This window comes from Populus euphratica, unplaced genomic scaffold (genome assembly GCF_000495115.2).
Source record: "Populus euphratica unplaced genomic scaffold, PopEup_1.0 scaffold20.1, whole genome shotgun sequence".
Classification (NCBI taxonomy): Eukaryota; Viridiplantae; Streptophyta; class Magnoliopsida; order Malpighiales; family Salicaceae; genus Populus; species Populus euphratica.
In genome coordinates, this window is record NW_011499854.1 from 2965138 (window position 1) to 2976277 (window position 11140).

Sequence of the window (11140 nt, forward strand, 5' to 3'; positions counted from 1 at the left end):
ATTATTTTAAGTTATGATTTTAGATATTATGTACCATATGTCAGCATATAATTGTTGTCAAAAACTTTCCTAGTTTTTAAAAGATTTAGAAATAAATAAATAAAAGTTTATTGTATATATTAAAAAAATATTTTTAATGAGAATAAAAATAAAATTATTATAAAGCAGTTTTAAAATATAAAATCTTGAAAATAATAATATAATGTAAGTTTTTATTTATTTTAAAAGTATTCATAAATTAATTTTTATTGACTTGAGTTGACATATATATTTCAAATTAATTTATCTAAATAACACATGTCTATACCGTATATAATATTAAATATATAGTATATAATATTAACTATTTGTTACTAATTTACTTTTTTATTTAAAAAATTCAGGTTGCATCACTATCTGTTGAAATAACAACTAATCTTAACACTCCTATTTTTGACTAAACACTGGTCTTTATGTTTCAATTATTTTTATTTTGTTCCTTCAAATATTCAAATCAAACATTTTTTCATGGATCCATGAAATAGAGCTAAGTTAAAAAAAGAGTTAAAAACAATTAGTTTGAAGGAAAAATCCAAAACTTTATATCTGATTATTGATTAGTATTTAAATCTAATTAGGAGGGTTTATATGCCCAGTTTTATAAAGAAGTTGGTTAATTATAGCCATCGTTGGTCGAGAAGACATTTAAATTAAAGTTAGAAGATGTTGTTTTAGCCATTTTTATTAGTTTTCTATTTAATTTCTGGATTTCTAGTTTAGTTTTAAATTTAATTTTATCTTTCTTATATTTAGAATTCTGATTTTTCTATTGGTTATATATTGCTCTAGTCAAAAAGTTACGAACTTCATACTGGAGAAAAATAATCAATAATAAAATACGAATTATGATTCTAGCTGTCGAGATACTTTCAAGAAAAATTCTATCGCTTTTTATATTTGCTTTCTTCTTTTCCGGTTGTCAATCAAGACAAATATCAATTCAACTGAAGAGACTTTTCTACGATCGTGATTAAAATCTTCTCTCCAGTTCATACTAGCATTTAAGTCAAAAAATGTGGTAGATAATACATAGTGGTTGCATATAGAGCTTGTACTAGTAAGCATGCACGTGCTGCTACAAATTTATAAAATAAATATAATTGATATTATAATCATAAACTAGTACTAGATAAATAATAAAAAATTAAAGATATCATAAAGCTAATATTTTATTTTTAAAAAATTATATTGATTATAAAAAATTTAGAAATTGAATAAAATGACTTGTATCAATTTATATTATTTTGTGATGAAAATACAATATTTTTCCCATATAATTTAACTTTTCTCTTAATAAAAATAAAATAAAATACAAAGTTAAACTCTGTACCAGCTTAATATTAAAATCGATAGACAATTTTGATAAAAAAAACTTATGAGAAAAAACACTGTAATAATCCATAGTATTTTGTGAGGAAAGCTGCAATCCTTTTTCTAGTAAAATCGACAGAGGTGATTTTGAAAAAAATCATAACAAAAAAAACTTGTAGAGAAATATTATAACAATCTACAATGTTTTGAGAGAAAAGTTATGATGTTTTCTCTACATGATTTAGATTTATTATAATTATAATTCTCAACCAACTCAATATAAAATAATAAAATCAACAAATAATTTTGAAAAAAATTATAATAAAAAAACAAAAATACAAACTAGACGAGGAAACACTATAACAAACCATAGTGTTTTAAAGAAAAAAATTACATAGTTAAATTTTTAACTAACTCAATAGTAAAAAAATAAAATTGACAAAAATAATATTAAAAAAATAAAAAATCGATAGACAATTTTGATAAAAAAACTTATGAGAAGAAACACTATAGCAATCCATAATATTTTGTGAGGAAAGCTGCAATCCTTTCCCTAGTAAAATCGACAGAGATGATTTTAAAAAAAATCATAACAAAAAAACCTGTAGAGAAATATTGTAATAATCTACAATGTTTTGAAAGGAAAGTTATGATGCTTTCTCTACATGATTTAGATTTATTGTAATTATAATTCTCAACCAACTTAATATAAAATAATAAAATCAAGAAATAATTTTGAAAAAAATTATAATAAAAAAAAAAATACAAACTAGATGAGGAAACATTATAACAAACCACAGTGTTTTAAAGAAAAAAAATTACATAGTTAAATTTTCAATTAACTTAATATTAAAACAAAAATCGACAAAAATAATATTAAAAAAATCATAACAACAAAAAATAAAAAAACAGAAAAAAATTATGTTGGAAATACTATAACAATCCATAATGTTTTGCGAGGAAAGTTATACTGCATCCCTATATAATTTTATTTTAATTATAATTATAATTTTTAATTAGTTTAGTATTAAAAAAAAATAAAAAAATAATTTTAAAAACTATATATTAAAAAAAACATATAAGAAGAAATTATAGTAATCCACTGCAAAATTTCCACTGCAAAATTTTATAGTTGTTCCCGCAATCAAATCACACTGGAATCCATCAACAGAAATCTGATATTATTCCATTGTAATGACAACTTATCGTAACAGTCCTTGTATTTTTGGCTAAACACAATTGCTAAGTTAAAAATAAAAAACTCAAACAACTAGACTGAAGAAAAAATTAAATTGGATTACATTTAAATTTAATTAGGAGAGTCTATATGCCCAGTTCTATAACGAAGTTAGTTAATTATAGTCATCATTAGTCGAGAGAAGACATTCAAATTAAATTTGAAAAAGATATTATTTGAGTTAATTTTATTATTATTTTTAATTTCTGGATTCCTAGTTTAGTTTTAAATTTTATTTTTTCTTTCTTATATTTCCTTTTTATTTAGAATTCTGATTTTTCTTTTGGTTATATATTGTTCTATTCAAGAAGTTATAAACTTCATATTGGAAAAAAACAATCAATAATAAAATACGAATTATGATTGTAGTTGTCAATCAAGACAAATATCAATTCAAGTGAATAAACCTTTCTACGATCGTGATTAAAATCTTCTCTCCAATTCATAGTAGCATTTAAGCCGAAAAGTATGGTATATAATATAATTAAGAGGTAAATGGTTACATATAGAGCTTGAATGTTTCTATGTTTTATACGTGGCATTGGCAGTGTTGTAAAAGAGCTGGTGGCTCAGAGAAGGTGAGATGAAAAGATCAATACTTGTGATTCTATTGGTGCAAAGAATGAAACGAAGCAAATTCTTAGGCTTGGTTTGAACAAGTTTACAACATATTTTTCTCATATTTATTTGATTTTAAATTGGATACTAATAATTTTTTTATTGGATTTTTCTTGATTTTCAAAATAATCTTGATTATCCTGCTCTTTAATATTAAATTTTATAGTTTTAATCAATTTGTTTTCTCGAATAAGCATGTTTGAGTAATATTTTTTTTTTATTGTTGTTGTATTTTTTACTTGTATTATTAAATTGATTGAATTCATTAAACCCAATTCATGTCTCAATTTTTATTTTTTATTTTTTGTTGCTTTTTCTTTTTGGGAAATCTTGCATCATCTTCTTGTTTTTTTTTTTAATATTTAAAAAGAAATTTGACGAGCCTACAGTGTAATACAAGCCATCAATCAAAAAGAAAAGACAACAGAGTAATTGTTTCAAGAAAAGTCGAATATGCAATGAGGAATCTCTTTAATCATTGGTAATATCCAAGACAATTTCTTTAAAATATTTCCTAAAGTATTGTAGAATTTGCTCCTTGATAAAGGGGACAACTTACTCTATAAATTGCACCAACTTCTCTTTACCACTCACTCTTCTTTTCTCCACAATTACACTCAGCTCGACTTCTTCTTGATGAGAATTATAAATTTAGGAGTTTAGCATAAAGTTATAAATTAGTAGAATATATATGAGTCCATCGACAACCATGCCAGTAATCAATATAACTTCCATCAGAACATCATCAAATGGAGCCTGGCAAGGTGATAATCCTCTGGAACATGCCTTGCCATTACTAATAGTTCAGACTACCTTAATCCTAGTGGTTAGCCGTCTTCTTGCCTTCCTTCTCAAGCCCCTCCGCCAACCCAAAGTCATTGCTGAAATAGCTGTGAGCAACTAAATTCTTTAGAATCATACATCTATTATTTTATGTTATTGACCATGCATTCATGATGTTCAAATTTATATTTTCAGGGTGGTATTCTGCTTGGACCATCAGCTATCGGACGAAACAAAGAGTACTTCAACTGGATTTTCCCGAAATGGAGCACACCGATACTCGAATCTGTAGCAAGTGTTGGTCTTCTTTTCTTTCTTTTCCTGGTAGGTCTAGAGCTTGATTTATCCTCAATTCGCAGGAGCGGTAAGCGTGCTTTTGGCATAGCAGTAGCAGGAATATCACTTCCATTTGTCTGTGGCGTAGCTGTAGCATTTGTCCTTAGAAAAACAATTGAAGGAGAAGACCAAGTTGGTTATACTCCGTTCTTGGTGTTCATAGGGGTAGCACTTTCAATCACAGCATTTCCTGTTTTATCCCGCATTCTTGCAGAGCTCAAGCTACTAACAACTCAAATAGGGGAGACTGCAATGGCTGCTGCAGCATTTAATGATGTCACGGCTTGGATCTTGCTAGCCTTGGCAGTTGCTTTAGCTGGCAATGGGGCAGATGGTGAGCACAAAAGTCCCTTGATATCAATATGGGTTCTTATTTCAGGTGGTGCTTTTGTTACAATCATGTTAACTGTGATCCGACCTGCTATGAAATGGATTGCCTGCAGATGCTCCTCGAAAACTAATATGGTAGATGAAGCTTATATATGCTTCACGTTGACCGGGGTTCTGGTGTCAGGATTCATTACTGACCTTATAGGAATTCATTCTATTTTTGGTGCGTTTGTTTTTGGACTAACTATCCCTAAAGGAGGTGTGCTTGCAGAGAGATTGATGGAGAGGATTGAGGATTTTGTTTCGGGTTTGCTTCTCCCACTTTACTTCGCTTCTAGTGGTTTGAAGACTAATGTGGCTACAATTCGTAATGGAAGGTCCTGGGGGCTTTTGGTGCTGGTTTTAACTACAGCTTTTGCAGGGAAGATTATTGGCACCTTCGTAGTGGCAATGATGTTTATGATTCCAGCAAGGGAGTCTTTGACGCTCGGTGTGCTGATGAACACCAAAGGATTGGTGGAACTCATCGTCCTTGACATTGGCAAGGAGAAAGGGGTGAGTTATCTGACTAATTTCCACTTTCCAGTAGTTACAAGTATTCAAGTTTTCTCGGACAGTTATTTTAGTACGTATAAACTAGAACAAGGAAACCCAATAGATTCAGTGACAATTTACTGTTGTGTTTTTTTTTATGTTTTGAGATTAAAAAAAACCAATATAAAAATATAAAAATATATTTAGTTAAAATAACAAACATAAAATAAATATATTTTAGGAATAATTTTAATAATTTTTTTTATTGTTTAGATAGAAAAAGAACATTATAATTTAAAAATCAATTCGGAACATTACCTATGTTATGGATAAAAAGAGTTTACCTGAATTTATTTATTTTTTTAAATTAAAAAATATTATTTTAATATATTAAAATTAAGTTAACTGAATCAGGTTAACTAGAGATTTTTTTTTCAACCTAGATTAATCTAGATCGAGGATTAACTAATTTTAAATTGACTTGAGAAACTAAACCGAGTTTTAAAATAGTGAATATTTTTCTCTAAATAGTAATCAAACTCATCCAAAAAACTAGGAAAAGAGCAAATGAAATAGGTTTTTTTTTCCTCTAAGGGATAGTATTAGTCATTTTCATTAGAAGGAAGAAATAGAGAGGGATAAGCGGATCTTATTTTATACTGACCAGCACTGAAAAATTGAAAGATTCGCCGCCTCATGAAACTAAACAGAGAACGAATCAGGAACCATACTATTTCAGCCATCTCAGGAAAAGTAAGGTACAAAAAGGCCTCATCTCCTAAAAGGTGATAGAATAATCGGGCACCACTCGCTCTCCGTGAAAGAGAAAGGGAGTATTATTCTTTGTTTCCTGTATTGACAAAAACAAGAAATCATATTTTAAATTCATGACTTTCTATGCTAACTAACTAGATAACTGGCTATTGCTATGCCACGAATTGAATTGAATTTTTTAATATAAAAATAATATTTAGATCATATTAATGTATTTTTTTAATATTTTAATTATAAATTCAAAACTTGCTACATGTTAGATGAAACTCTTTTAAAATTTTAGAATGGCGACACATACTGAACAATATTTAAAAACATATTAAGATGATAATATATTAAATTGATTCAAATCAATCTAAATTAATCAACAAAATTTATGGGTTAGACCATGAGATTATAGTATATTTAAAATAATTTAATTTAAAAAAGGAATAAAAATGAAAATTGAGTAAATCTAGGTAAATATGCCAAATACATCACACCCAAGTTATGATAATAAGATTACCCTATAGAAAACAAATAGGAAAAACACAAAGATTAGCTTTTCACCAATCAATTGTCGAAGTATGAAATTGAAAAGAAATCGATTTTATAAAGAAATGAAAAAGAAATAATTGAAGTCAATATAAATTAACTTGTCAAACACGCAGCATGGATCATAAAATTAAGATAATCCCACAAAAAAACAAACAGAAAAGAAATTAACTTTAAAAAAAAAACAAGTGACAAAAAAATTCTATCCTGACATAATATAAAAATAACAATTTAATTGACATATAATTTTTTTTAATTATCTATTTTTATTTAAATTAAAATTTTAAAAATAAATGAAAATCCTTTAAAAAATAAACTCAGAAGTAAAGTCCAAATAAACCGGTTACAAGGTCGAAATTCAAGGGTAGGTCCATGCACTTGCATATTTTATTTTCTCTTTGGCTTGGTGGATGACATGTTATTCATTAAACTATTTTTTTTTCTTCAAATGATTCGTTGTCTATTACCTTAGTTTTTTTATAACTAAAAAGTTGTTGAAAAATCATGACAAGGGTTTTTAATGTCTAAAAATTGAATTTTTTAATTATTTGTTTTAGCTAAAACACTTAAAAAACATTATAGAAACCTAAACCTATTTATAACATCAAGGAATCCAAAAATTCAAAAATATTTTCAAGCTCATATCTATTATCTCATGCAAGAAAAAAGACAAGATTTAGATGAAACTTTGCTTATTAAATTGAACTCGTTGATATTAAAATTAATATTTTTCATGTTATGATCATTATAATTGAAATTTTGTTTTTTATCATTGAAATCTGACAATTCTTCCTTTTCTATTTCAAACCAAAAAACTAAAATAAAAAAGATGAAAAGGGAGGACATAAGTTTCTTGCCAATTTTGAAATCACCATTTTTTTTTATTCACTTTGCCCTTCTTTTAATCCTTTTCTTTTGGCCTTCAATTTGATCTTCAATGTGGTCCAGTAAGATTGAAATAAAAAAAAATTGGGATGAAAAAATTAACGTTGTTGCACTCCATGATTCCATATGTCCTAGTCCTCGGTATATTTTGCGTAGTGATTTATCCACGGCTTAGTGCTTTCTATAATATATAATCATTAAGAACATGAAGGTAATATGTGAAATTTTATGGTCTCTTTATTTACATATATTACCATTCATTATGAAATTGAAAAGTAAGAAGGTGCGGGAAATTACGTAGAAATTTTTCTCATCAAATAGTTTCTAATAAACTTATTTTCATAATTGATAATAGATTTTATTGTTAGAGATGATAATGAGTATAAATATGTCTGGTTTATATTATATTGCTCAATTCTTTATTCATTGATTAAAAAAATTAAATATTTATATATTATGCATTTAAAGTTTCTATATTAAAACTCATTATCAGAATATTATTTATTATTAAAAAAAATTGAAATAAATTGTCTTTCCTATTTAAAAACTAAGAATATGGTAACCCACGCGGGCGCATTATTTCATCTGTAATAGGGTCATTTTTCTTTTCTACAGGTCCTTAATGACGAGAGCTTCGCAATCCTTGTTCTCATGGCACTCTTTACCACCTTCATCACCACACCAACCGTGATGGCTATCTACAAACCCGCCCGTGGTGACTCCTCCACTAGCATCTCCCAACGCAAGCTACGTGACCTGACCACCACGAAAGACACAAAGGACGAGCTACGTATCCTTGCTTGTGCTCATGGATCAGGAAATGTACCCCCACTTGTTAGTCTCATTGAGTCAATAAGGAGCACTAAAAAATCCCAACTCAAACTCTATATCATGCATCTGGTGGAGCTTACTGAGCGATCATCATCAATCATCATGGTCCAAAGGTTCCGTAAAAATGGACTTCCATTTATTAATCAATCTCGGTCTAGTGAATGGAATGATCGAGTCACAAGGGCATTCCAGGCTAAGAGCCAACTGGGCCGAATTTCTGTCCGCGCCATGACATCAATCTCAAATTTGACTAACATGCATGAGGATATTTGCCAAGTGGGAGAGAATAAGAAGGTAACTTTGATCATTTTGCCATTTCATAAACAATTAAGGGGAGAGGGTGATCAGATCATGGACAATTGTGGCCATGGATGGAGAGGGGTGAATCAAAGGGTGCTAAAAAATGCACCTTGTTCAGTGGCAGTGCTTGTGGATCGTGGATTTGGAAATGGGTCTCAAATTTCAGAGGCTAATACCAATATAACCCAAAGGGTCTGCATCATGTTTTTTGGTGGACCTGATGATCGTGAAGCCTTGGAGTTGGGTGGTAGGATGGCAGACCACCCAGCGGTTGAAGTTACCATTGTCAGATTCGTCCAAAAAGAAGGGCAAGAAAAAAACCATGTTGTGTTACAGCTTTCACCATCCGAACTTTACAGCTCCTCCACTGAACAAAGTTACAGCTTCTCCACTGCTATAATGAACCCAGAGAAGGAAAAGGCATGTCCTCTCAACTTCCAGACCTACCCTGTGTGTGTATTATTAAAATCGTTTAAATTTCTTTCTATTTTTTGTTAATTTTCTGATGAACTTAGCAGGACCTGGACGAGACTGCCATAACTGAATTTAAGAGCAAGTGGGAGGGGACAATAGAGTACACAGAGAATGTTGTAAGCAACATTGTTGAGGGAGTGTTAGCAATAGGAAGGAGTGGGCATTATGACCTTATTTTTGTTGGCAAAGGCAGGTTCCCATCAACTATGGTTGCAGAATTAGCGTACCGCCAAGCTGAACATGCAGAGTTGGGACCTATTGGAGACATATTGGCCTCATCAGGACACGGTGTGGTCTCTTCAGTGCTGGTGATTCAACAACATGATTTTGCTCATACAAAGGAGGCTCCAGTGTCGAAGGTGGGGCAGACCGAGCTCGAGAAGTCAGCCAACGAGTCATGGGGTGTGGGAGAGATTACAAAGTATGCTGTGTGACCTTATCGTAAAATGAAAATAATGTGATGTGCTATAGTAAGATTTGACGAGCTGTAATTATTTAGATCTGTATCCTGTTGTTGGTTCCTGCAACTAGCTATGTTTCCCTGTTAAAAATAATTATTAAGTAGTCAATCATGATAATGGGATTTGGATTGCTCAATGGCTTTTAATTATTTTGATTTTAAAATAGAAATAACAACAACAACAACAACAACCGTACTCTTTTTTAATTTGCATACCTTCTACAACAACAACAACAACAACAACAATCGTACTCTTTTTTAATTTGCATGCCTTCAACCTAAATATTTTTAATATTTAAGAAATTAAAATTTAATTAATATATAAATTGATTCGAGATTATTCATTATAAATTATTCAAACACTACAAGATTTTACAATTTCATTGATGGAACTATTCTGTCGGTCTGTGATTCGTAGTTCATCGGTAATTTTTTTACCAACGACATCCCTGACGAAAACCTTCCATCAGCTTTTGTTTTTTTGTCAGTAATATCTCATTTCATCGCTAAATCAGTTAGTAAAAAAAATAATTGCTGATGGTTTTACAAACAAAAATTGCGCTAAAAAAATACTGCTTGAAATATACCGACATATATATTCCATTAGTGAATGTGTGAAATAACGACATACTATTTTTTCCGATAAAGTCGTTGGTGATTGCTAAGATTGACATTTCCCGCTCTCTGTCAAGTACTGATGAATTGAATGCCGACGGATACAGTATATCGGTAAAACCCTCTATGATTATTTTTAAATATGTTTTTAAAAAATTATATAGAATACATAATATAAAATTATATAAATTAATAGTAAAAAAACCAATTATGAAATAATTTTTTTATTAAACATCAAAAGCAAAAAAAAATTAAAGTTAAATAATATTCATTACAAATTGAATGTGTTTAAAAAAATATTAAATTAACTATTAAAGTTAAATAATATTCATTACAAATTAACATAATGATAGAGCTGGGGGAGGAGGAGGAGGAGGCGCACATATATCACTACTCTGTGATGCCATGTTCATGACCATTTAGCGAAGCTATTCGTAATTCGCTAATAGTTATGTATACCCTGCTGATAAGTGGTTGTATTTTTTGGTGAGCTAAGCCGTGTGTTGCTGCAAGACCATGAACTCCTTAGATTGGGTGTTCGACAGTGATTGAGAGCTCCCAACGGTTGAAACATTATGAGTCGCCTGCAAGATCTTAGCCATAGTGTTGGAGAGCCCGTATACCCGATTTTTATCTGGTCAACTGGACGATCCAACCTCCATCTGTAAATCCAGATAGAAATCCGGATGGGTCAAAGGATCATCCCTATATCTCTCCCTCAACCGGCTATTATAGGTCTCTTGAAAATTTAAAAAAAAAATCATCATATTCAATTTAATAAATATAATAACTCACAAAATAAAATGATTGAACAAACATACCACAAAGTGTTGAGCACGGTTGTCAATGAAATGTTGCGTCTCTTTTTGGTGTCTTGACTCTGCACGTGCATCTCAACAAATAACTCCATTGGACTCGGCTCATCTCTAAAAGACGTAGCCTATAATGAAAAAAATTAATTAACAACAAATTAATTGAATGATATATTTTATTTAAATTAATCTTACCATTCGTTTTGCATATGCAACAAACAAAATGGAGTTGCTAGTGTGCATTGTCACTGAACTATGAATTAGCCG

General features: G+C 29.7%; 1 protein-coding gene across 1 annotated transcript; it reads left to right on the forward strand.

The window, feature by feature from the left end:
• The first annotated feature begins 3768 nt into the window (after positions 1-3768).
• CHX20 (cation/H+ exchanger 20) lies at positions 3769-9596 on the forward strand. Its single transcript, XM_011022024.1, has 4 exons — positions 3769-4097; positions 4184-5209; positions 7997-8932; positions 9031-9596. The coding sequence occupies exons 1-4, from the start codon at positions 3897-3899 to the stop codon at positions 9418-9420; spliced, it is 2553 nt and encodes an 850-aa protein (XP_011020326.1). The 5' UTR covers positions 3769-3896; the 3' UTR covers positions 9421-9596.
• The last annotated feature ends 1544 nt before the right edge of the window (positions 9597-11140 follow it).